The 27,862-nt window shown below is 35.1% G+C and overlaps 1 protein-coding gene across 1 annotated transcript in view; it reads right to left on the reverse strand.

Annotated features, from left to right (window-relative positions):
* Window positions 1-26,286, reverse strand: part of IGF1 (insulin like growth factor 1) — a 60,439-nt gene extending 34,153 nt beyond the window's left edge. Inside the window, exons 1-2 of the mRNA XM_084531305.1 lie at window positions 26,004-26,286; window positions 21,496-21,652 (exon numbers count right to left, since the gene is read on the reverse strand). Of these exons, the coding sequence (XP_084387431.1) occupies window positions 21,496-21,652; window positions 26,004-26,066 (220 nt within the window). The 5' untranslated portion in view covers window positions 26,067-26,286. The remainder of the gene's footprint in view (window positions 1-21,495; window positions 21,653-26,003) is intronic.
* Between the last annotated feature and the right edge of the window lie 1,576 nt (window positions 26,287-27,862).

Raw genomic sequence — 27,862 nt, forward strand, 5'->3', positions numbered from 1 at the left:
AGATTTCTGGAGGCTATTAATAATCAAATAAACTTGTCTTTGTATTGTTCAAGTGGCAGAGCTACTTTAATTCAAGTAGTGGGACCAGTACTTTTACACACTGAAGTAAACGCTTGTGCTACCACTGCACCTAACAACAGTTTTCCTGTCAGTATTTGGATCTTGTACTGCAGTTGCTCAAGTAACAGACAAGAAGTAGAAAGTGAGAAGAAAGATAAACTGTTAGAGGAAGGCAGCCCCCTGTGATAAATCCTCCTTTTTAGATTGGATCATTCCGATCATTTTTATTTGTAAATATAGTTCTGGAATTTGAAAAATGAGTTGGTAGGGTATATTTGCAAATCAGGAAGTGCAACACTTCTCAAATATCTGTCCTGCATGCTGTCCTTTGACCTCCTTTCTAAATTATTAATAGCTTCTTAATTGTCTATGCAGAAATCCCTTATTATTAATCAGGGTAGGCTTTCTTAATTTCTAGTTTAAATGAAATATTATGGTGGAAAATCATCAAATGTACAGACAAAATATATCAATGTGGTATAGCTCGGTAACCTTTTATGAGCTTTTGAAATAAATGAACCATAGCCTGTGCAACTGCTTGTGTGGTAAACACTGTTGTCCATTCAAGTAATGATACCAGAAATTGTTCCCCAAACATAGAGTTATGTTGATATTTTAAAATACTGCTACTGATCTCCACAGCTTAAGCACTTAAGCTCTACCCTGCTCTTTGTCAGCTTCATGCTTGGGAAATGTCACTGGAGTAACAGCTGGTGGAGTGAAGGCAAAGAGCAGAGAGGAAGTGCTGAAAAATGCTTGGAACAAATCGTTGTTATTGAGAGAAAAGATACTGGAAATACAGAAAGCAGTATATGGCTTAAAATCCACCCTATGGATGTGTAAAAGAAAGGACTAGATGTAATGAAACATATCTGCACAGTGTGTGGTATATTTAACAGAACTCCTTGCCATTCTTCAATTACAGCAGCAACAAGGAAGATTATCCTTTTCCCTACTCCAGGATGACGTCACTGTACTGATAAGTAGGACTTAGGAAAGGTTTATGTTCTTAGCACTAGAATTAAAATATATAATGCTCCTTTTAATATCATAATTTCTAGATCTACCAACTTTCAATGTTTTATCTTGCGAGATCATTAGGAAATTCAGAAATCATTTCTCTTTGGTTTGAGAGAAGCAGAGAGGGGTGATCTAAGGATAAATACACTCTCTGTTAGTGTGCTACCATACCTCTGTATCGCATCTGGCAACTATCCACAATGTTTCAAACTAATATGCTGTAAAATTGCTAAGAAGAGAAGTCTTTAAAAATTCATACATATTAACATTTCAATGTTGAACCTGGTAGTAATTACTGAGTATTATATTTGTTTCCTAATAGAACAGACGTTCTTAATTTATTATTTCACATTGTAATTTTTCTCATTAGACACCATACTGGCTGAATGAATGATAAAATGAATAATAAAATATCAGTGATAGGACACTTGTTCTTTCCTTTTATTCCAAAGAAACTAGACATTGTTGCACCATGTCCCATATCTTGCTTAGATTCATTTTGATTCATTTCCTAAGAAAAATTGCTGAAACCTTTCCAGATTTCTTCATGGACCATTCGTTCATTATTGTCTCAGTGCTCTGAGACAACTATATAAAATCATACTTAGTGGATGTAGAAGAAAAAAAATAATTAAGGGTTAGTTCTTCTGGGTATGGCATCTGGTATGGCTCAAGCTGGAATCAGCGAGGGGCAGCCCACTCCCTAAGGAACAATTTGTACTGTCATATTGCACAAAGAGTGTGTAAGTGTTTGAAAATCAAATATTTCTGCAAAAGAAAACTAAATATCCCACAACACTATCAACAACTGAGCAGCAGAACGCTGCTCAGGATAAAGTCTGGTAATCATAGACATAAATTATGACTGTTTGGCACCATAACATTGCTAGTGACACTAATAGTTGGAGCAGGTAGCAACACCTAAACCTCAGTTTGCCTGAAGCTTTCTAATACTAATCTCCACAACTTTGAGTTGTTATAATTTAACCAAACCTAACTGTCTGGGTTTCAAAGTTTTTACATTGTGCATTTTTGATAGGATTTTCAGGTTTTTGTTGTTCTTCTTGTAAAGGATGGGAGAAAGAAAGGTGTAGCTAAAACCACTGAGTAGTTTCTGACAATAAGATTAGAAGAATGCTGATATTAAAAATTAACCTCTTCTTATTTGAAGTGCATGGCTGTTTTATTGAATAACCCTTGTACTTCCAGGACGTTAAGGTGGAATTTAGGGAGGAAGCAATAAGAAAATTACTCTGTTTCAGATATGTGCACTTAGGTTCTGCACCTAAAAACTGCAGATTTCCAAGGTTCTGAGTTACTTATCAGTAGAGTTAGGTGTACAGATATAAGTATAGGTATTTATCAATTCAGTCTAAGTATCAGTTCAATTCTCTGAAGAGCTGGGCTAATGCAAGAAGTTTTGTTTTTATACCTCCCTCATGATAATTTCAAGGCATTATCATCTGGCAACTCTTCTGTTAGAATGGCTGCCATCATTCATTACTGCTACCATAATTATAGCAGCGGTCTGATCCAGACTTTTCTCCATCAGGGTGTTGAGGTGAGGTTTCTCTTAAAAACATTCTTTCTTGGTCTGTGTTGAGATTAAAAAAAAAGATGTAGCTACTTTGAGGTTAGGTGGACTGGTATGGGCACTTCTAAAAAGATCCTGCACAGTCTGCTTCACAGTCTGCACTAATCAGGACTGCAAGACTGGTACTTATATAGCTATTCACTGACGTGCAATTGCTAGTACACAGCGCAATCACTGCCCAACCCAGAAAAATTGGATGCAGTTGCATGTGCTGTGCGTTTGTTAGAGGAGAACTGTCCTTGAAACCTGGTTCAAACATGATTCACTCTCAAAGGAATCAAAGTCCTAGTTCAGGTAAGGTAGCTTCCAAATACAGAACTTTAATAGTAACTTTTAAAGGCCCCTCTGTCTTAATTTACATTTTCTTCTGATCCATCATTATTACCTCTTTTTGGAAAAAAAATTTCTATCTTGCTTGATACAGTTTTCTCTTACTGCTAATTCTTGCCTTCATTTCTTCTGCACACAATTCTTATGTACAAAGACTGCTTTTAAAATAAATACACTACAGTATTGACTGCTTTAATTGAATAATGGAGATATCAAAGCTCAGACAATGGCTTTTTTTTTTTTCCCCCATCATTTTTGCCTTCAGAAATACTGAAACCTTTTGAGCAGAGTTTCTATAAAATTCAAAAGAGTAAAACTCTCAAATAATTTTCCTAAATCAAAAATATTTTGCAATTCTGAAAAAATAATACCTTCAAAAGTTAATTAACACAATATTGACCGAGATCTAACAAATAGCCTACTTACAGAGAAGTCACTGACTTCAGGGAAGTTAACCTGTTGGGAATATTGATAGAAACAGGGCTAGGAAAAGAGCATGCAAGGCAAGTGGGCTCTACTCTGAGGCAACTCCTGGTTTATTGCCTCATCTCTGTGTTAGTATTGGCAGAATGTTGTGGAGAATGAAAAGAAATTGCTTAGTAGGCTTTACCACTTTACTGAGAGGATGGGAAGAAAGTTGTGTGAAAGTGGAATGTGTGGGGAATTAGAGTGACAGCACACTGTTTTGTCACTGGCAGATGTCTGCTGGGCTTTACCATTTTATTCGGGTGGTACAGTTCAGTAGTTATGACACATCCAGGAAGAAAAACAGAAAATGGGAGCTGGAAGCCTGGAGAAAATTGAATGATGATGACTCAGAACTTACACCCCGAAGTAAAATGAAGATTGAAACACCACACCAATTTGCTTAGCAGAGTAATCTGAAGCACACATGAAGAAATGAGCTTCCGATTTATTGAAGCTTTGCACCGATCTTCAGATGAAAGGGGTAATATTAGAAAGCTAGAGTTAAGGTGAAAGGCAAGGATGATTGCAGATAAATTGCAATCTGAGCTTATGTTTTTACTGCCATTCTCTTTTCAGTAAGCTCTTTTTGTTCCATGTGTCGTCAGCCCTGCATCTGCTTCTGCTGAAATCCAAGGAAAAGTCTTTCAGTGCCTAGAAGTGTTATGGTTTGCTTGTTTGGGTAGGAGAATTGGTCTCCTGTAGCCTATGAACCTTGTGCTATATACTTGCAATAGGCAGTGGGGCCTTCTGGGGTGATCTACTTAACTTGCCATGAAGTTTTATGTAACTGTTAAAGTGTTGTTTAAAAAAGGTTTCAGGGATTCTCTGCAGTAGTATGGCATACATTAACTTCTGACTTGAAAGCAGTAGCCAATTTTTATCCCTTATGTAAACAGATACATTTTTACTGTATTTACTGAACTGTCTTTCTATGTGTGATAAACTATTACCTGAAATTTGTTACCTTCACTGTAATGTGGCATTTTGCTTAACATTTTAACACTTCTAGTGGTTGAGTTATATAAGGGTAAGTGTCTAAAAAAGTAGTACTTGGATGGATCTGAATGGTTACCTTAATGAGTGGATTTTAAAACATTTGAAAGGTGAATAAACATCATTGCCTCATTTTCACACATGGTGAAAGTAAGACAAATACAGATAAAACACTTTGGTCAAGGTTTTTTAAGTTAGCTAGTGCTAGAGCTAGAAATAGCTATGGCCCTCCCATCTGCTTTATTTTTTATCTGCTGCCTATCTAGAGGAGTGCTGTCCTCTGAAGTATAAAAGGTGAGAGACAGCTTACACCAACTAGGCATTTAGTATTCAGAATTCCTACTTCTGGATTCATGGATTGCATAGAAAGGGACTATGTTCACTGTAATAGTATACTCCTGGACATTTCAACATCTCACTGCTTATTGTTATGGGCGCAAAATTGATAAATATTTTTTCTGTACTTACAAGAAATTGGTTAGCAACAAAAAGATCATCTAATGTAGCATATGAAGAAGTCAAGTGAATGCAGGTTTTATACTGGAAGTAATCTGTGTCCAGAAATCTTTTGAACTTTACATAGCAGTTACTCCCGAGTGTTGAAAGACCATATGGTTATTTATTTATTTAGTGTCACTAGAGAAATTCAGGTCCTTTTGCTAAGTTCATGCTAAAGAAACTCTAATTCAGTCTCTCCCAGGTGATGGTGTTGTAAGAGGCACGTTGTCCCTTATCTTGTTAAACCATAGTCTCAAAACTCATTGAATATTGTGCAGCATTAGTAAGTAATGTACAGTAAGCCTTTATTTCATATATTTATATGTCATAGAGAAAGACAATACCAGTGGTCTCCTATGTGGATCATCAAGAGGGCAGTGGATACATAACACCTCCACTGATGACTGTGGTCACACAGGGTCAATGAGTCCAACAGAGTGTCTCTGAAAAACAGTCCCAATATACTGATGTTCGAGAAGGAAAGGTAGTACAGGTAACACCAGATACTGCCTGCCACATGTCACTGGAAGCAAAGAACATGTTGTTTCCTTTACTAATACCTGGCAGCACTGAAGTCTGTTTATCAGCAGCCACTTGGCAATGAAAACTGTGCCCGGTCAGTGCTTTGCTGCTGCCCTTCAGAGCTTCTGCCCTGGAATTTCTGCAGCCTACGGGAATTAGGTGATTTCCATTGCTGCAATGGCAGCAGAAGGAGGCTCTTGATGCTTTTGAAAGGTTTGAAGAAAAGGAGAGGAGGATTCTTAGTGTCTGTTCTCCATTGTTTGTGGTGGTGGAGCCTAACGTATACTAGGCTAAGTTGGCCATTTACTCATACCATTTGCTCAGCACTTTGGGAGCTTGATGCTGTTTGTTTCTGTGTGCATTTAGGTGCACTTTGGCCTACTTGTAGTGTAAAAGCCCAAGCTTATTGTTGTCCATTAAAATGATCAGTTGTACTGGTGATTCCTGTCTGACTCTAAGCTTCCAGTGTTGATGTTGGCTTAACAAGCTTTACATTCTCTTTCTCTCTTCTAAAAAATATAAAGAGCTCATGTTTCAAATAAATCTCCCAAATTGTACACTATTTAACATCTGACTGTTGAGGTTTTAAGCTGCTGAATGCTCGCATAATGCATTTTAGAAAGTGACTTTGAGTTATGAGGTTATGAGTTACACAACAACATGATGTCAGCCTTCTGACTGGAGTCATGGTATTTAGCAATGCTGCTTGGACAGGAAAGTTCACACACAGAAGCCTGTCCAACAGTTCTAAGAATTTTATATCTTTTGAAGTATTCAATGTATTTCTTTACGTGTTAAAGCACTGGCCTTCCAAACCCTTGTTTTTGTTTTCCAGTAATCTCAGTGAACTTGGGGTCATTGGATTGCTTGCTTTCTCACTGGCTGCACTGAAATCAAACAGCCATCAGCTAAATTACTAGAGTTCAAGCGTGTCTAAAATGAATTCAAAGCAGTGCTTTAAAATAGCATTATGGCTCCTCTTTCTGCATGGCATGAGGATACAATGTAAACTGAAGAGGTAGAGGTGGTTCAGATAAAAGGTGTATTTTATCTACTGACTCAAAATAAGAAGAATGTGACTTTCAGATTTCAACTGCCTGACTCAAAATAAGGACAATGTGACTTTCAGATTTCAACTGCCTATTTCAGCTGTAATATTTCTGTGAGTGTAGTTGTTTCACTAAACAAATAAAAAAAAATAAAAATATCTACTGTTGATACAGAATTAGGTCTTAGTTTTTCTAGCCATCTTTTTCCATCTGTTGAAACTGTACAGAACCAGCAAAATGAATACTTTAACAAAATCTTATAAATCTTTTAAATCTATACTGGCAATATAGCAGTAATATACTATCAGTTCCTTTGTCTGAAAAAAAAAAAGTCAAGTCAAGGACAGTTAGGATGGACTTAACCAACAAAATCGTATTTATCTGTTTAGGTTGTTCAGTTTTCCCAATGGTTTTTGGAGTGCTCATCATCCAGTGTGGGGAAAAGCAGGAAGAAAGAGCAAATTGTCACACAAAGTGGATTTTTTTTTTTTTTTAATCAAGTTACTGGCCATTACCAGCAAAACTTGGTATATGAAAAACATTTTATTCTTATAGCTGCTGTTGAGAAATGCACTGGTAGTCTCTGCTAATATCTACACAATAAAATTACTTGAATGAATTCACATCTGATTGGTAGTTTCAGTAGACATTCCATGAATGGATAAGCCTAGTTGATGTTGTCACTACTGAAGATAGAAAGTTACTTATTCCAGCTAAAGGCTTAGAGTGTAACTCTGAGAGTTTACACAATGACAGCACACTATGAATTTTTGTGAACAACCATTGGGCTTTTCTCTACCAAATTGCATCAGATGAATTACATAGCTGAAAAGGAAAATTAATTTTTTTTTATATATTATTTCTTGTATTGTTTATCATGTATTCATCTAAAATCAGATCTCTAGACCAAGAGATTTCAATCAGTTAAAATTTTAAATGATTTTGCACTGAATTATTTTTATCACCAGCCACTTGGCAATGAAAACTGTTCCTGGTCGGTGCTTGCTGATGCCCTGCACAGTGTCTGGCATTTCTGCAACTCAGAAATGAGGTAATTTCTGTTGCTACAATGGCAGCAGGAAGAGGCTCATGACACTTTGGAAGGGTGTTTAGGTTTGAATAAAATTAGAGGAAGATTTGGTTGCTTTTGATTCCAGCTCTCTTGTCAAAAATGCTTTGTTAGTTCAGGTAAGATAGAGCATATTTCCCCTATATAAAGGGACACTACTATGTGACTGTATCTCTAGGTTAAATTCACTGACATTTGTATTCTGTTTTGAACATACAGAGCATGAGCAGAAATTTTATAATTACTTTGCAAAATGGATCCTTGCCATTTCCAATTGGATGTGCAATTAATAGACCAAAAACCTTATAAATGCTCGGATAAACAGGTAATTTCCTGAGAAATTGTGAGATATAATATATTTATCTGAGTACAACAATCAAATACTTCTGCGATAAGCACTCTAGAAGAGTTTATGAGGAAAATATTAATTGTTTTATCTGTACTATTTGGATCCTGGAAATCACTAGGGCACAAGACCAGCCATTACCTAATGAAAACATAATAAATATTTGAATGGTTCTCCCGAGAATCACGCATCCTCTGTAACTATGAACACATTTATTTTTATTTTTTATTAAAAAGACTGTAGTCCTTTAATGACAGGCTATAACATTAAACTGATTTGCCTGTGGACATGTAAAGTGACAAAATTAAGGGTAACATCTCCTGATTTTAAGGGATTCATAGGACCAGTTTCAGTCATTAACTTTTTCATTAAACTCTTCTGTTTGAGTTACAGCAGATATTAAAAAATGCATTTAATTCATTCACTCCTGCATTAGTTATGGTTACACAAGCAAATACCTTTTCATAAAAAAAGGTGGATTCTCCTAGTCCTTATGCTACACTGTATATAGAATTACTGTAATAAATTTAGATGCTGTCAGATGCTGTCACTGAAGTGGAAACTAAGTCTAAGTCAGAAGTATGTGGAATTCCAAAATATGACCTCTTGTGAACATAAATCCTAAAGAATTTTGTAAGATTTAATTATAGTTTTCAGTTTAGAAGACAAAGCAAACAACAAAATATGAATTATCTCCAAGTTCATGTAATGATAATTGTTTTTCTCATGTTCATTCCCATACTGTTTGTGATCCACATTCAGTCTTTGGCATCTTGGAAATGAGGTTAGTAGAAAGGTAGCATTTATTGTCCCTATTAACCACAGTCAGTTCCAGAATGCCTCTTAGAATATTTATTCAGATTCAGCCTTCATTATTTTTAGCTCACTTGGGAAATTATTAGCTTTCATCTGATGCTTCACGTACTTATGCTAGAAATAAGAAGATTTCATACTAAGCGTATTAGTATGTTTCACGTCAGAGAGGAAGCTAAGTCATTATGCCAATTCTTATTTTAAAGGGCTTTTAATAGTGATAGCTTTTTCACAAGCATTCAATAAGGTCCATAAGCAAAATTTAAAGAAGTGGCTAAGGACCCTGACTCCTATTTCCAAAGACACTGAAGAGATCAAAAACACAGATATTTGCCTAGGAGGAGTCTAAAAAAAATTGTCTAGGGCCATCTATTACAGGTTTTTGTGGAAGTTAGACACAATTTCCCTTGAAAATCTCTCAAGTGTCCATTTGCATCTTGAGTGCCTAAAGAACATTGAAAATCTGCTTCATCTGCCTTTGGAAGCCTCCAAGGTCTCACTGACTTTTCATGAGACTCGCACTCATTTTTGAAAATAGATCAACACTTCTAAAAAGTTAGGCCTTAATCTTTTAGATGTATGCACCTAGCTGCCACAAAACCCAGACCAATTTAGGCATCTCAGCAAGCACTAACACATGAAGAACTGGTATTTTTTAATAATTTATGCCATGCATGAATGGTAAACGAACTTTAAAATTACACTATGATCCTCTCATGCTGATTTGAAAGAATGTTAAATATAAGTTTTTGTGTGTGTGTGTATTTGCCCTCTTCCCATCAGGCACAAGGAGTGTCTATTGATCACATAAGAAAAACCCTATTTGTTATATTATATACAGAGGGGAAAATATCAAAAGTTCAACTGGTAGTTCCTAGGAAAACAGATGACTGGTTTGAATACAGTCAAGGGAAAATATTTGTGGTGCAATGGTGCTTATGGCCAAAAGACTTAGGAAAATCAATGATCAATGTTTTCTTTAGTGAACATGGATAATTCCTCAAATTAACTCACACTATCCTCAATGCATTGAGCCAAAGCCAATTAAGTCAGCAGATACCCTTGAGTTAGTATACATTGATTCTTGACTGTGGATTGTGAAGTGAAGAAAACCCTGGACAAGGCCAGCCTAGATTATTAGCATCACATACTAAATAAAATAAATAAATAAAAATAAAAAAGGTTTCTTAAATTTAAAAAATATATATATTTTATTTTTGAAGATCCATTTCCCCAAACCAACATCTGGACTTGGACATCAGAATTTTGGAAACAATGTATGAGTAAGTTGTCACTATTTTTTCCCTCTTTGATAATGTATTTCTTCCTTTATTATACTATATAACACCTTTTCCTTGACAAGTTCTTTTCTCTGTGAACTGCAAATATACACTTTTTAGATACTATATCTCTGAAACAAACAAACAAACAAACAAAAAACAAACAAACTGGGGCACTCCCACCTATTTCATAATTCAAAGACAGTTCAGTTAATTCATTTGGTGATTTGATTCTTTTTTCGTTTATTTTATTTATTTATTTATTTATTTTATTTATTTATTTATGGTTATTTGATTCTATTTGTCCAAAGAAGGGCTAAGGCCTAAGGCTTACTAAGGGCCTAGAGGGGGCCCTTATGAGGAGTGGCTGAGGTCACTTGGCCTGTTCAGCCTGGAAAAGAGGTGGCTGAGGGGAGACCTCATCACAGTCTACAGCTTCCTCACGAGGGGGAGTGGAGGGGCAGGCGCTGATCTATTCTCTTTAGTGACCAGTGACAGGACCCGTGGGAATGGTGTCAAGCTGAGGCATGGGAGGGTCAGGCTGGATATCAGGAAGAGGTTCTTCACTGAGAAGGTTGTTGTGCACTGGAACAAGCTCCCCAGGGAAGAAGTCACTGCACCAAGCCTGTTGGAGCTTAAAAAGTGTTTGGACTGTGCTTTTAGTCATGTGGTCTGAAGTTTTGGGTAGAACTGTATGGTGTCAGGAGTTGGACTTGACAATCCTTATGGGTCCCTTCCAACTCAGGATATTCTATGATTCTATGGTTCTTGATTGGGGCTTAATGTCTAATTTATTCAAAAATATCAGAGTATAAGTTTATATTTAAAAGGAGCAGCAGACAATAATAATAATATCACCACTTATAATTTCTGCTCATTTTATTAGGCTTCATCTTGATGATAATAGGAAATAGTTGTCTCTTACAGTATCAACTGCTACTGCTTTCAAAAACTAAAGTACAGTGACTATGTAATAAAATTATAGTAGATCACTTAAAGCCACTGGAAGTAGTTGTAGAATTTTATTCCATTGTTTGTAAAAAGAAAAGTAAGAGTCAAATTACATTAAAATATATTCCTACTGTTTTTTGAAATATTATACTGTTTAGACCCCTACACTTTCTGAAATAATTGTATCTTGGTATAGCTATATTTTCTATTGTATCTAATTCCTTACATAAAGGCAGAATTTTAGAAGTGTATGGAAAACATTCATATGAGTATCTCATTACAAGATCAACCTTCATGATTTTTCGATCTGGAAGTCCTGTTCACATAATTGCGAAGTGAGAGAACAATGTGGAAATACTACCTTCATTTCTACTCATTTTCCCTCAAGCCAGACTAACTGGTACAATGCATATTATTAAGGCTAACCTGAAATAAATTAAATTGTATACCTATTTTTTCATACCAAATATAAATCATCCTCTCTGTTTGTTTATTTGTTTTTGTCCTGTTCTCTGAATGTCTTAAAATAATACAAGTTGACAGTTTCTCAAGATCTAAACAACCTGAAGTACAACTCCTACCCTCATTGCTAGTTTGGAAATTCTAACTTTAAAGAAGGTCATGGAATGCAATTATCTCTGGAGTGATTCTATACTGTTCTTCTGTTGCCTTGGATGAAGAGAGTAACTCAAGCAAGAAAGGTAGAAGAACGTTCGTGTTCTTAATTCAACTCGGTGGATGTCTAACTTACTTAGGCAAAGTTCTATCTTATTTATTTCAGTCATGTATTTTCTTTTATAGCTAAGCTCAATATGTCATCAGTAGCTATTGTTTAAATCTTCAGATTGCTTTATCACTGAGAATCTCAAAACAGTACTTGAACACCATTCTGTGTTCTTTCTCCATCATGGTACTTTATGGCACAGCACTCTAATGGAGAAATTGCACCATTAAAGACCTACAGTTTTCATGTTTAGATGTCACTCTAGGTTTTAAATATTATTATTGTCTGAATGTCTTAGAAAACTGCTAGGCCACATATATGCACAGGACAAAGAATGGATTAGTGTGAATAGGCTGTGATAGGCTTTTCCTTTTTACTGTATCAGAGTAGAGTACAGTCTCCAGCAGAATTCACACTTAGTCAAATTAATGACTTGGTAGTTCTTAAAGGAGGCCAAAGGTGCAAGCCTAACCTGTGTTACCTTCATGAAGTACATTCTGTGTCACTGCTGAATTTTATTATATCATGGTAGCTAAAATGAGCTTGGGATTTGCTTTGATCTAAAATCTGGTCCATATGAGTATACCCCTATCTCCACTTCAGAGTTTGGTGATGTGTGGCTTTAAATAGATTAATTCCACCAAATGTAGGCTCTTAATGGAGGGTCCTTATTCAGTTAACTAATTTAAGGATGCAGTTACTATAGCTCATTTACTTAATTTAGCAGAGAAGAACAGGTATGTTCTATGGCATATCTATAACTTACAGAAAGCTCTGAAAGTTTCAAACTCCTTTCACAGACTAGAATAGGCTTGAGTGGGTTCCTAACTCTGATATCTAATTTAAAAGCCTAAAAGCAGATGGAGTGAATGTGAACCAGGATCTCCTCATGTGTATTGGACCAAGCTCTTGATCCCTCAAAAAAAATCTTGATCCCTCAAAAATTTTCAGTCTGTATGTTGATAAATGACAATTAAATGTTTGTCACCAACTGTCTAGAAAGAACTAAATTTAAAATAAACTTCTGTCTGAAAAGTGAAAGAAACAATACAATCATCAATATAAAATACAAATGAGAGGTTTTCTAATTCCTTTGTCCTTCTCCATATGAATCACAGAGGAATAACATCACCTATTCTTGCTACATTTCTATCCTCCCTTTAAAAGCAAAAAAAAAAAAAAAGTCAGAAGGAACTTCATTTTGCTGAATGTAAAAATGTAAATAGGGTCATAATGCAAATGGTTTCGGCAATATCTCTGTTTTCATTCAGTGCCCATTGATTTAGTGTATAATGCCATAAGCAATTAGAAAAAAAAAAAAAAAAAAAAAAACAACAACAACAACAACAACAAAAAAAAACAAAACAAAACATAAGTGTTCTAAAATCAAGTATGGATGGTGTTTTTGTGTTTAATCTTAGCTATATATTTCAGGAATAAACATGTCTTTTATTCAGGGCATGTATTTGCCAATAATACATCTGATTAAACTAGGAAAATTAGACATACTATCAGTAGCTTGCTCCCAAATTACACAAGAAGAAATTAGATACATTTTCAGTAGCTTGCTCTCAAATCTCTTCAGTCTATGAGTCACCAGATTCTTCCTGCCAAACTAAATATGTCTGTGAAAGGCTGGAAACTTTAATGGAAAGAAACATAAAACTTGAAATACGTAGGAAAAACTAAGTTTTTTCATGGAAGACCTGTTGACTAGTAATTCAGGAATTCAGGGGATGTAGAAACAAATTATTACATCTTACTTGACTACGGAAGTTTCAAGGTATAAAGTGTATTCATTTTAAACTTGCAATGTTAACCTGAAATAGATGTCCTTATTAGCTTTCATGTAACCTAAAGTAATCAATGAAGAGTTACAAAAAGAAGCTATAAAAATTTCATTGTAATAGTAGAAGCTTTTATCCAGTCATTTTTAGGTGCCTGAGCTAAAAGAAATCTTCAGTATAGTTAATGCAAGTCTGAAAAAATCTCTTTAAAAATATTATTTTAAATACTGACTTGTGAAATACAGAGTTTGTGAGTGTAATTTAAGATTTTGTCCATTGCCTTAGTAGGAGATGGCTGTTAATGAAAATTCAGATGAAGTCAAAACAATTTTCAGTGGTATTTACTTTCCTTAGAAGCTGCTGTTTATAGTGGCTGGGGTGTTACTTTGGAGATAGAAATAGTTACTAGGTATTGTTAGAATATTTATTTTCTGAAATAAAACCATTTTGTTCACAGAGCTGAGCTGAATCAGAATGGTCTGAGCCAACCCCTTCTTTTTTCTGCTTACTCAGCCTTGTACACATTTCTTTTCATCACACAAAAACACAATATAAACAAATATTTGTATACCAAAAAAGTCATATAGTTTCAGATTTGGGTGTGGGCCATAGGTTTCTAAAGGTAGTGCTTTAACAGGACACTCATTCCCTACTTCTACAGCTTTATGGGAACATAAGGAAATGAAAAGGTCTGCTGTTTGCAGATAGCAAACCCCACAGCATTCTCTTACTCCACAACAATTGCATTTCATAGACGGGAAATCTGAGATCACAGCTGAATTTCAAAAATAAGATTGTAAATAGATAAATGTGCCGTAGACTCAGAAATAAGAAAGATGAGCCCTAACAGGTATAACTTTGTGTTGTTTCTATGATATATGGAAGCTGATCAGTTTTAATTAGGAAAAGATTTGGTGTGAGGTAAGCAAACAACTTACATGCTGTCTTTTAAGAGCAAGAACATTGAAAACACATTAAAGCTGACTGTACATTGGATTCAATCAGAAAATACAGCAAGTGTCTAAGACTTGTGTCTGCTTCAGATTTTGTAGGAATTTAAGTTTACTAAAGGAATTCAAAGCAGTTCTCTAAGGAATTCCAAAACACTTTTCCAGGAATTGGCATTGGAGAGGCAATCAGAAATTTAACCTACAAATCGCTCGGATAAAATTGACAAGATAAGCTCACCTGTGTAATTTGTTTAATTCTTAACGATGCTGAAACAAATATAGCATTTCAATTTTCTTACTTTTTGCTTATAGTAAGAAAAGCAATTTATACTATTATTCTGAAACTTGTGTGTTAGGCAGTGTCTAAGGTGCCTTTTGATTGAAGTAAGCAACTTTTACTGACAGTGACAATGTAGAATTTTCTATAAGTTGGTTACATAAGGGTCAGCATACATTGTGCCTCTTCAAAGGCTATGGATGTGTTAAAATTCTTGTTTTCAGAACCTCATTTACTAAAGCAAACATGAAATGTGTCTGTCAGTTAAACAAACGACCAAGTACTTGGGCTGTATCTTGTGCAGTAACTTTACATGAAACATAACAGCAAAAAAAAAAAGAAAAAAAAAAAGTATGAAGTGAAGGCCTTTTCTTCCTCTTGACATGGAAGATCCTGCAGTTATTAACAGGGATAAATTAACATAAAATCTTCAACTAGCATACATCTGTAGTATTGCTTTCTTTAGTCTAAATTTTTAGAATGAGAAATTAATTAACCATTGGTTACTGCTTTCATGTGTTGTCATATTTTTCATCAAGTTAAGCTTGTAACATGTGGAACTGTTGACATTTGGGTACGGTTTTATAAATAAGTTCAGGGGCATCTTTTTTTCAGCAAAGCTCTGAAATGAAAATGGCTTTAAGTCTCTACTTCATTTTCGGTGATGTGAGAGAGTTTGGAACAGATGTATAAAAGCTGAAGTGCTGAATAAGCTTTAGAGAAATGGCTGTATGAACTTCCTTCTTTGAATGAGTACTCTGTATAGATTGCCCTAGATGCTGAAGTAGTTAATGCAAAAGGTTTTAATTAAGAGACTGTGGTTCTGGTAAAGTGAATAATTTGCTTCGTGACAGTTCCTGCTGTTGATCAAATATTGAAAATGTGTTATTAATACCAGGACAAATGAAGAGGTCCATATGAAAAGGTTTTGGCCAATTACATAAAGTATATGCCAGAATTGGAGTCAGTGAAGGGTTTTTCTTGGTATTTAAGATTCAGTGGAAAAGTAAGAGGGGCAGCTATGCCAAGAATTAATGCTGATCTTGCCAAGTGCTTCTTTGAGTGACTTTATCCAACATGAGACTAAACATTGTATTAAATATGCATATAGCTAACAGCAGTTAAGGAATCAAATGTCAAATAACAGCTTTCTGCTATTTGAGACCAAATTTGAAACTTGGTCTACTGCATAGATAAACACAAACGTCATAAAATGTATTAGCATCTCCTATGTCTAACAGCTAATAAGGATACGTAAATTTAATGTCTGGAGGACCTGTACTTATTTGGTTTGGTAGTAGGGACTTCTTGCTTCAGTATGAAATTTTGATCAATGGTTTGCTTCCGCTCAGTTCATTTAATATTATTACTGCAGTCCCCTAATGAAATCCTTGGGGACTAGAGATGAACCAGCTGTAGAGGAAACCTGAATGTAGAGACTAACTTTTGTCTGTTTTGGAGGCTAAATATTCCCAGACTCCCTCTCTGATGTATGGAAAGAGTAGGTGGAACCTCTCTCTCTGTTGTTACAGGGGTTGCTTAAGATTAACGCTTCCTAGCCTTTCTTAATGCAGTAAAAAAGGACAAAATTCTTTTAAAGACTGGCATATTTCCCAAGAATTTCCTCAATTTTACAGGGGGGAAAAAAGCAAACATGTCAGTTATTTGACTATACAGCGATTATCACTCTGGATGCCACAGCCACAGACTTGTGTCAATAACCGTGCCTGTATTTCTGGTTCCTTGAGCAGTTACCCTCTGGACCTGGCTAAAGCCAGCCTTAGTTCCTTTCCAGACTACAGCTTTCCTGTAAGACATAAAGAACCTGGGGATAAAAATTGAGGAATACATCGAAGTCTTCCATGTTCACAAGATTTCGACATGGATGGGGCACGTAGCCAGATTAAGGAACTTAAAAACATTCTCAGATCTTCCTGCGTGAACATGGCCAGGATGATTAGCATTTCTTTGCAGAGTTTTGTAAGACTGTCACTGAAACTGTAGACTATGTCTACTGCAACTTTTCAGCACTCCACTTCTGGGCTGGTAATATTAACATTCCTTTCAATCAGGGACACACAGAGGAGCTAATGACTCATAGTTCCTACAGGTATGGAGTAGTTAAAGAACTGAGTGCCATGCCATCTCTTGTAATTACAATGATAGGTTTGACAAGCCTAGAAACTTTAATAACATCTTAAAAGCAGACTTCCCAACATAAACAAGAAGTAGTTAAAGGGAAATGGAAGAAGCAACAAGATTGCCTGTTGCTAGGCCCCTTATTTCCTCCTCTGTAAGGCAGCAGTTCCTCTATAGATATGTTAGTTCTACAAAGCAGTAAGATTCCACAACGACTCTAATTGCTCAAAGTTATGTTCACTGTCTTTTCCTGATTTCTGATTATTATAACTGAGTACTTTTATGCTGCTCACAGTTGGGAATATCCCCGAGGATGCTGCACAGTTATGATTGTCTTAGTGTTACTAATAAGTAGTAAAAATATGTCCAGGTTCATCCTCAAAGCAGTTGACACTGTGAGCCTTATTCTTATTCCAGAAAAGCCTGTGTCTTTTATGAGATTCGTACTTGTATGTATGGAAGCATGTGCCAGGTTATTCTTCACAATCTGAAGAGTATCAGAGGAACTAGATGGTGTCAGGTATCTAAATTCAGCTCTTCCTTTTCTATGCAAGTAGTGCTTCAGGGGATGCTCTTTAAGCCCAAACTGTTTTTTTTTTCATTTTTTAACTTTTTTTTTTTAATTCATGAAATTGATACTCTGTCCAATTGCTTCAAATAACTATTGCTATCTAAGCTGGCCTTTAGAAATTAAAATGATGAAAAATATCCAAAGAAATAAGAAATCTAATTCTTTATTGGCATTCACATATACTGTTAGCTAAAGTAGTATCCATTTAGGGGGAAAGGAAAATGCATATTTTCAAAGGAGAAATAACTGGATAAAAAAAAGAATATAGCATTTGCTCCTTAGAGCAAACTACACTTACTGTCTTTTCTCAGGAAACAACATGAGCTAGAATGAATGACTGTCTATCAAATTCAACTTGTATGAAGAAAAAATATCTTTTAACCTCTTTTTTGATTAACATATAAAGTAAATTCTTGTGATAAGACTAGACTATTCAAGCAAAATTTGACCCCTTCCTGAGCTATCTTTTCTGTATGTTTTCTGTAATCTGTACTTTCAGTTTTTCCTGTAATCTGTACTTTCAGTTTTTCCTACACTCTTTGCCTTCAGCATTTTTATTTTTATTTTTTTTGTAATAACATGTTAATGCCTTTCTAGGCATTAACATTCAAATGAACATGGCAGGCATCCCACTTTGTTTCATGACTGTTAAATCCAGTTTTTGATATTGAAGGAGCATTAACTGAGAAGAGTTGTGTCTAAGTGTAGCCACTTGTTTTCTTTTGGAGGTTCAGCTACAAGGAACAGCAAGCTGTGGCCAGGATCCCTGTTGGTTGGCTTTTCCTAACATAAGCTAGTGCATGGGAACTTTAATGACAGAAGTTCTACTAGAGAGATGTTGCTAGATAGGTGGCAACAAAACTTCTCTTCACTGGTGAATCCTGTGAGGGGGAAGAAGCTGTCCAAGAAATAGCCAGTGCTGGCTGGAGTTAATTGTGACCAAGAGAAAAAGCAGATGTTCTGTTTTGGGTTTTCTGCAGTGTCCTCCCCTAAATACTCCTTGCTAGTCCCTTAAAAAATACTCCTTGCTAGTCCACCATAAAAAACAGGAGTGATAGAAACAGCTTTTGACTTCCAGTTGAAGTCAATAATTGTCTTTGTGTTTGGGAGGCAGCTGGGGCATCTCTTCAAAATCTGTGAAGAATTTCCTAGCTAGGAAAGTTAGTTTTCATGGACAGAGTAGACTATATAAAGAAAAAAAAATCTTTTAATCCTAGCACTAGATGTAGTCTTGTGGTTGTGGAGTACAGAGTTTCAACATAACGTAACACAATTAATTCTTCTCTGTTTCCACCCACAACTCCCAAAGAATAGTCAGAAGCTTTGACCTTGAATCTGAACCAGGAGTTCCACCTCACCCAAAAGGTATTCTTTATGTTTGGAGTCTCTAGTGAAGAAAACCTTCTCTCACAGCTATTTCCTGAGTGAGTTAAAGGCAAACATAACCATTGATTATACTTTATATAAAGGAACAAGAGAATGAGAATAGAAGGCTTAAAATGCAATTTAAATTGACATGCACTTCACTGTAAAAGAAAAAGGTTCACTGGATTTTTACTTCTACAAATGATGTAGTCTTTTTTAAAGTATCATGAAACAGAGAAACATTTATAGCTTCCAGTAATATGTTGTATATGGAGTATATTTGGTTAAAAAACTTGCTATCCTCACAACAGTGTTACTGGACTTACTTTTCTATAGTTCTATATTTTAGATTAAGATTTAACAAATAAGAGGATAAAGGCTAAAACAGATTAAATGACTACTTTGTGAATCAGAAGTAGAGTCAGGCATGAGGCACACATTACTTAGCACCCAACAACTTTGCATTAACTTCATAAAATTCCCATGGAATCTTGTGATTGTATTCTGTTAAATACAAGACTTTCCTAAAACACGGTGGTCATTCATTTGTAAAATCTTCCATAGGCATCCATACCAAATAAGGTAAAACTTCTTGGTGTCAACGATTGTATTAATTTCAATTGAAAACTCAGAAGGTAGGCACACACCACAGAAAACTAGAGTGCCTTTACTGATGCCAAACAAAACTCAGCATTGGAGGGGTTATGAACTCCTTTAAAACTTCAGAAACCCACCTTCTTTCAAGTAAGGGTCATCTAGCTCAGGGAATGTAGAGATGTGAAACAAGTTGTGTAAGTTTAGAACAACTGAGTTTGAAAACAAAGAGAGTGTTTGCTGATAATTAACATTTCACAATTTTTCATCTAGAGGAACACAAAGAGTATACAATTGTCAGGTTGTTTGGCAGTGCTGGGCATTTTTGCAGTAAGCAAGTGTGATAGTTCTCTGAACAAGTGGCAAACATTTTGCCAGGAGACAAATAACTGGAAAAACATCTAAGATACATGCACAGTTAAAAAAATGCTCTTCTGTTCTAACAATATATTGTTTCATTGTTTTCTGGTGTAGGAAGAAGAAGGGGAGAAGAAAGTCTTCCATTACATTCCTTCTAACTACAAAAAGAAAGTATATGTAGGCTATTCAAATAGCCCATTAGCAGTAACTCAGCTGCTGATAAATGTAACAGATTATGGTGTTCAAATGAACAAATAAAGAACTGGTGAAAAATGTATGTTGCTTTATGAGAGATTCTAGTATATTTGATATTGTGTACAGCATCAGCATGCTAAGTTAAGCAGCACTGAAGAGCAGATGCTGATTTCTGATAGCTAACACATTGAATACAGAAAAGAAGGGTTCTTTAATGAATTACTGTGCATATACAAAACTAAGGCTCCCAGTTTCAAAGGGTAAACTTTAATAGAAAGTCTGAAAAAGAAAGTGAAAAAGTTAGCAACTTGTTTTGTAGAGACTATCTGGATTTTCTGTAAATTGAAGGTCCAAGAATCTGGATTTCCTTAATTCTATTTTTATTGCAAGCAAGGAGAAAAATCTTGAAAGCAATAACTCCATGAGTAGAAATGAATACGGATGGTGTGTGGGGAAACTGATCAGAAAAACAAAAGTGGTATCTTGGAAGGCAAGAATTATTAGGATGAAATGAGGATTGAAAAAGGTGGTGTTTTTTTATTTGTTTGTTTGTTTATTTGTTTTGAAGGGGAACTGAAGTCCTGAAAGACAGATAACTTTGGACAAGAATAACCAGTTATACCATATTGTTAGGAGTAAACACTAGCATCAGAGGCTCTAAAAGCACAAGTTCGTACATGTTTCGAATAAGTATATTCATGAATGAGTTAAATGAATGAGCTACATGTTTCATTAATTGTATGATATATGAATAAAAAATAGCAGATAATTAGAAATAGATTTTCATTATTTATGAATTGTGTACTTCTTGATTTTGATAACACTTGTAAGAAGCTACTAAGAGCTTTGCACAATCTAAAATGCAACAAAGGAAAAGGATTGTGACATTTACTTTCCAAGTATAGGTCTTGTTCCAAAAAGTTATTCAAATACTAATATATCCACACTATTACAGACTTTATCTATCATCTCTAGTGGAATTATTCTTTATTATCTCATCATGAGTGCATTTTACTTCACCTGTGCTTAACTGATATAGAATGTGGATACTTGGATGCAGTATCATTCCACTTACTGCCTTCCAGCTTTTCATTTTTCAAACCAGATGTTGAAGCTTAGTGTGTTTTAATATGATACAATGTGTACTTAAACTGTTTACAAGTCATCTGACATAATAGGTACATGCAGTTCTGCCTCATGAATATCTTGGGTCTAGTGTGTCCTTTTATTCCCTTAATTTCAGTGGCAGGTCAGCAGAAAGCAGTAACATAGCAGGTGGGATAGCAGCAGGTGGGAAGCAGTTAAAAACAATGACATGTCTGAAAAGTAAAATGAATCAAAATCTCATTGAGATTGATCATGACACCTCTGTTCTTTACTGAGTCTTCATTGTCATTGAAGACTTGGGCATCTCTGAGATAGAGGATACTAGTGACACTTGGTAGCTTGGTTTGATAATTCCTATGTTTGCTTAGAGCAGTTACAAACTCTAACGGATTACATGGAAAAACTTAGGAGTTGAACGAAAAGGTTGACTTACTGAAGTAAAAGCCTCTGTCTCCACATACGAACTGAAGAGCATCAACCAGCTCAGCACCACACAGCGTTTCTGGGCCAGCAGCAACGGAACTGGTTAAGGTAAGCAAACACAGGCCAAGGTAGAAGAAATGAATGTAGGACACAGTATGCATCTTCACCTGCCAAGGAACAAAAGTACTGTGTCAGAGTTTCCCAATAGATTCCTAAAGAAAATTACTCCTGCACCCTTGGGAGTTGAGAATGCATATTTACTGTAATTTGTTAGACAATAAACACAGTATAAGGGTAGGCCTCACCATGAGGTTGCAACTCTACACATTCTAGAATATACATTTTGCAAACTGATGACTTACGTTACTGAGTAGTCTTGGTTCACATTCACAGGCAGTTAGAAAATGTTGTAGGAACTATGATTTATGCTCTTGCCAAAGGAGGATATGGAATAGTACATATTCCAGGCAAAGGGATCTGGGAAGGTACTAGGATAAGGAAGACTAGACAACCTTGAGTTGTTTTCTTTGGGTCCAGGTAGTCTAAGAGGGAATATGACAGCTGTCTGCCAATGTACTAGGGGATGTGGAAGTGGTATGTGACAGACAAGTTATTTAAACTTAAAAAACAGCACTGGAATAAGAATAAATGCCTGTAAATAACATGGAAGGAAATCTGGCACAAGAGGAAGAGGTTTTTTAATTATTAGAACTCTGTGTTTCTCCAGACACCTTAAAAATGAAAATAATGAGCACAAAAGGAAAGACATTTTAAGGTAGAGCTTGCTAAAGTTACAGAAGAGGTCATGTGGGACCTTCCAGAGGAGGGGACCAGACTGAATGATTCTTCCTGTCCTCTGTTACTAGCAAGTATACATTTGGAAGCATTCAAGAAATTAAGAGCAGAACTAGTTAAGGACTTTTATTTGTATTTGATAGAAACAGGTATACTTTCACTGTCTGCTTAGGACAGGTTTGGCTGTGAGGTGTGAACACAGGTGATGATTTTTTTCTCACTTGCATTTGGTTACAAACTGTTCTTTTCCTGGACTTATGATTGAAGAAGGGTCAATCCTTAGTGGGTGTAAATGTACACCATTCCATTTTTCTACTTCCTTTTGTATCAATGTATATCAACATGTCAAATAAGATAGCATTTTTCAAATAGTAGGAAAATATATTTCTATTTAGTATCAAGACAGTGAAGAATGTGCTTAATGCATATTCTGAACTGATTTAGGTCATTTGCCAAAAATGTTAGTTTTAAAGAGTGTAAATCTGCATTTAATTTCATTCTATTGCGAGGCTGATGTTAGTATTGCAGTCAGGTAAGAAGTTACAAATCATTATTGCTTGGCTTAAAATTGACTTGTATTAGTAGACAAGTGCAAAGAACTGGGATAAAGTGATCAATCTCCTGAAGTTTCTTTCAGGGTTTCGGGGACTCTTTCCCTGATTTTTTTTCACTAAACTTTTGAAAAATTGATGAAACTATCTTTTGTCTGTTCATATAAAAGTTGATTCAGTGAGGTATTGAGCTTTCTCTAGTTTAAGTCAATAATTTTCAAGATTTTTTTTTTTTCTTGGCAAGGGATCTTAGCATCTTGCTGGATGAGTCCCCTATTCCAACTTAAGTCAAAGCTGAATAAGAGAAAAATTAGGAAGTCAGAATGTATCCCTCTTTTTTCATGATAATATTTCCACTGTGAAAATAATGAGCAAATCTAATCTCAGGATATATCATAAAAAGAAAGAATAATTATTTTCCCATTCACAACAGTCATTAGACAACTTTGCCATGGGAAGAAAAAAATAAGAAAAAAGTTTTAATGCATGGACATGACTTCAATGACAGATGGAAGAAGGTTAGATGAATGAATAATGATAACACACAACATTATTTCCTGTAATGATTCCATATCTTAACAACATCAATTTCTTTTTTCCCTTGCCATATTTTTTAATTTTTAAGATGAATGTGATGCACCTGCAGTTTAAGATGGTTCCCAGTTCCTAGTTCTGAGGAGGTAAAGCAGAAAACTGTTTAGCACACAGGCTCAGAAGGCTGAAAGACATTACAAATACAAGAACATTATGTATTTAACAGTTTGTTCTTGTATAACATTTGGTCCAGAAATAAACATAAATCTTAGACATTTAACAATTTTGTATTTTTTTAAGTCTTTTCAGCTGGGTTACATTTTAAGATAAATATCAGCACTGAACTACAACAAAACAGATTATCAACTGTTTTTCCTTTAGTGGAGGCCAAAAAGGCTGCACAGTATAAACCACAGAGAATTTCTACACTTTATCCTCAAATTTAAAAGCAGTCAAGAACTTGCAAACAAGTAAAAACTTTTTATTGGGGGGGGGGGGGGGGTAGACACACATGTTTCTACAGCTCAATCTTTCTTTAAAAAATAAAATAATTAAGTGCTGTTTCATCAAAACTAATTCCAAAACATAGTTTAAGACTTTAACTTTACCTCATCATTTTAATTAAACATAACATTAGTTGATTCAATATGTTTGTGGTAAAATCACAGTTCCCATTATGTCTGAGGGGAATATTCTTAAGAAAATACAAAGTTGTAATCCAATATTGCTTCAGGTCCTTTGCAAACAGGCAGAGTACTTGCAGTGTCCCAAGTCTAACTAGAAAGTTGAGAGTTTAAAAAGAAAATGCATTGGCATGTGGGTGGGGTTTATTGAAGAATCTAATTACATTTGGAAATTGAATACAGGTTCAGGATGAGCCTGGTTAAGCACTTCTTTTAGTTGCATAGAATGACTGACCATATTTTCACAGCTGGAATTTCCTCTTTTTTTAGTAAAATAACCAGCTTTTGCTGCATTCCTCTTTTAATAGTCCAGAAGAGTGGCACCACAGAGGAATGTCATATATGAACACTCTACATCTCTTTTGCATCTTAATTCTTATATGCAAGTCCACTTCTTAGTACAAACTATCATTTGGCACAAGTTGTGCATAAGGATTCTTCACATCCCTGGTCATTTTAATAGCATATAAGGACACACGCAATAATTATAAATATCTAGAAGTGGGCAACATTTTTATGGATAGTATATGCTATAGAAAAAATCAGGTTATATTCATATTGATATGAAGCTGTTGGATCTAATTATTAAGTCGTAGTAAGACAAGTAATAGTATGTAGTAATAGTGTTCACTAGCAATTATTACATATTTATAAATCATATGTACTTCAGAATGGATCAAGGTTTAAATACTGCTAACTTTGATTTAAAAAAATCAGGGCTACATCTTAACCTAAATCAATATGTTCCCCTGCTTCCAAGGAAGCTTGGCAGGAAGCACTAGCTGAGGAACCAGCATATTACTTTTATATCTCTTAATGCTTTGCTAATAACCTTAAAAAAAGTCATCTTCACCTTTCAAGTACATTGGAAAGGATGCCTGTTTGTACATTAAGAGAATGGTTTAATCCATTGCAATTACAGACCTGCTCTTCTAAATCACATTAAGGAATGGGGTAAGTGTCTTTAAGTGTAAGACATTCTAAAAAAAATAATTAGGCCCTAAGCAATTAAAAGAGAAGAACTCTGTTAACTGCATAAGGGTGCTTACAAACCACTAAAGAAAATAATAATAATAAAAAAAAGTTCTTGAAGAATATAAATTTGCTGATAATGGAAAGTTGAACTAGGGCCAACTGAGAGAAACAGAGGTCAATGCACCTTCTGAAGCCAAATTTACCTAACGACAGCTTATATTAATGAGTAGAAATTCTAGGGTCATAACATGAAACTTCATATGCAAACTTTCCTGAAGCAGCCCTCCCTACAAGGGAAAACTTGGAGAAGAACATGTAGAAGAATTTCCATTTTCCTTATATATAGTTGCTTAAGCTATACAAATATGCAAGGTCAGCAAGAGTTGCAGCTGGGTTCTAATGTAGAAAACAAACAGAACTTCAAATTTACTTTTAATTTATGAAAGAAAAAAAATAATAAAAAAATCCAAAGTAAATGCAACAATACTGCCAGAAAATTGCTGCAAGGACAACATCACTTAAAAGTTTCAGTGTCAAAACATGAAGATTTTATTTATAATTGTGTATATTAAAACTGCAGAAACTTAACATGTGTACAATGCCTATTTTCCTATAAAAACCTGCACCTGCAGAAAATAGCTAAAAGTTCTTGTCCAAAAGCATTAATTAACAATATAGACAATGATGTAATTGGACCCTTTAATAATGACATAACTGAAACATTGTGAAGTTCTCTGAATAGAAGTGACATTTAAGACATATATCTGCAATAGTTTACCCTTACAGTTATCTATGTAATTGCAACTATTACATACAGCCATTTTCCAGATCACATAAAATTGCATGTTCAGCAATTTATAAATAATTCTCAGTACTAAAATAATGTTATTGAAAAGTGCAGAATACTCTTCAAACCAGAAGCAGACAATACACAGTAAAATAAAACTAAAAAATTATTTGAAATAGTAATAAAGATTTACCTTCAAGAAATCACAAAAGCAGCACTTAACTAATTGTGTTGAAAGACTGTTGATTTTTTCCATTGCTTCTTAAAAGTGCAAAGTCTGGAAATGAATTTGTTAGCAGTAATGATGAGAAAAAAGAAATCCAGAGAGATGTGAGATGTTGAGAGCAATGTCACATTTCAATATTGAGGACTTTATTCCATTGCGCAGGCTCTATCTGCTCTGATTTTAGCAGTGACAGTGAGATTTAGCAAACAGAAGAGGGATTTAGAGAAAATCCTCACATTTATCTACATTACACAGACACTGTAGACAGGAAACAGCTGGGGGAGCATTTGCCTTCTCTCTCTCTCCCTCTTCTGGCAAAGTTACCGAGTAAGGACTTTTTTGGGCATGGTGACAAATAACATCATACCTTTGCATTTTAAAACTAGAGCACAGAAGCATATTTTTTTCCCTTTAAAAGAATGTGAATTAGTGACTGAGGGGTTAGCAGACAAAAAAAGCTTATGCTGCCACGAAAAATAAGAAAATGTATTCTGGTTAACTTTCCAATGGCTATGTGTATATTTGTATTTTTGTGTGCGTGTCTGCATTTCAAATACACAAAAACTTACATAGGTAAGGGCATTGTTTGTATACCTTTGCATTCCTCCCTCCATCTCTACATGTTTTATTTGTGCACAGAGACACAGATATTTTATTTATTTATTTTAACATAGAGAGATAGAGTCAATCTACTATTTTTTTACTGCATATTTACGTTATTAAACTTGGCACGCCTATATGCTGAGTAACAATTAAACCCTCCAACTCTCTGTGCTATTAACCCTAAAATAACAGCTTGCAATTTGCTAAAAGTAAAATAATTGTTGAGCACTACTTGTAAATAGGGCAAAATTGCTTTGTGATTTTTTAGCACCCACACAGAAGACATATAATTTCCTAGAATTTACAGTACTATGAATGTAGTAAAACAAGAAGTACAGCTTCAAGGGCTTCTATGACTTTTATTTTAAATGTTCTGTTGTAATTATAAAGTGATTTCCTCCCCTTTTAGTAGTCATCTTCATAGTTACTCTTGATTATTTAAGTAACTCTGGAAAAGAGAGAATTCAAACTAACTTACTTTGTTAGTTCTGTAATACCTAACTTTTGCCTTTTTATTTTTCCTCAATTATGAGTATATTATAAATAACACCAGCTGGCCAGCAACATGCTCTCACGGGTTATGATGTCATTCAAATCCCTCAACTGTGTTAGTGGCTTGCAATGTGCTCCAAGCCAGCTGTTTTTCTATTTATAATGTATGCTTGCATTTCAATGCTTAGCTATTGAGAATAAAGTTGTGATGCTGTTTTATGGATACAATTTGTACTTGTTAGCCTTTGATTTTGGAAGACGGCATTTTAAAAGTAGAGGATTAAATAAGACTGCAGCCAAATACATGTCACAGACAGTTGCATGTTGAGGTGCTAGCTGTACTCTATTATTGAAAATAACAATTGAGATCATATTGGCCTAGGTCCACTCTCAGTTTTCAGATCCACCTTGAACTATATGGTACTTGCCAGGCAGAAAGGACACGCTTAGTTATTAGTGTCCTCTACAAATGGCTAATACTCAGCTCTGTGTATTTTTAAGCTGTGTATGGTTAGCTAAGCTGATTGCTCTTTGGAAGGGGTTTCCTCTAATGTAGTATAATGGTAGAATCACTGGGGGCTTTGAGGAAAGTTTGTTTAGTTGAGGTAATACCAACTACAATTTCAAGTATTCTAACACACATTTGTACTGCAGGCCCTCTGTTTTAATATCTTGTTTTAGAGTTCATTGAACTCCATACATGTTCTACACGTACCTTGAGGATACCCAAT

Source organism: Aythya ferina (assembly GCF_964211825.1).
Source record: "Aythya ferina genome assembly, chromosome: 1".
In the NCBI taxonomy this organism is placed as follows: Eukaryota; Metazoa; Chordata; class Aves; order Anseriformes; family Anatidae; genus Aythya; species Aythya ferina.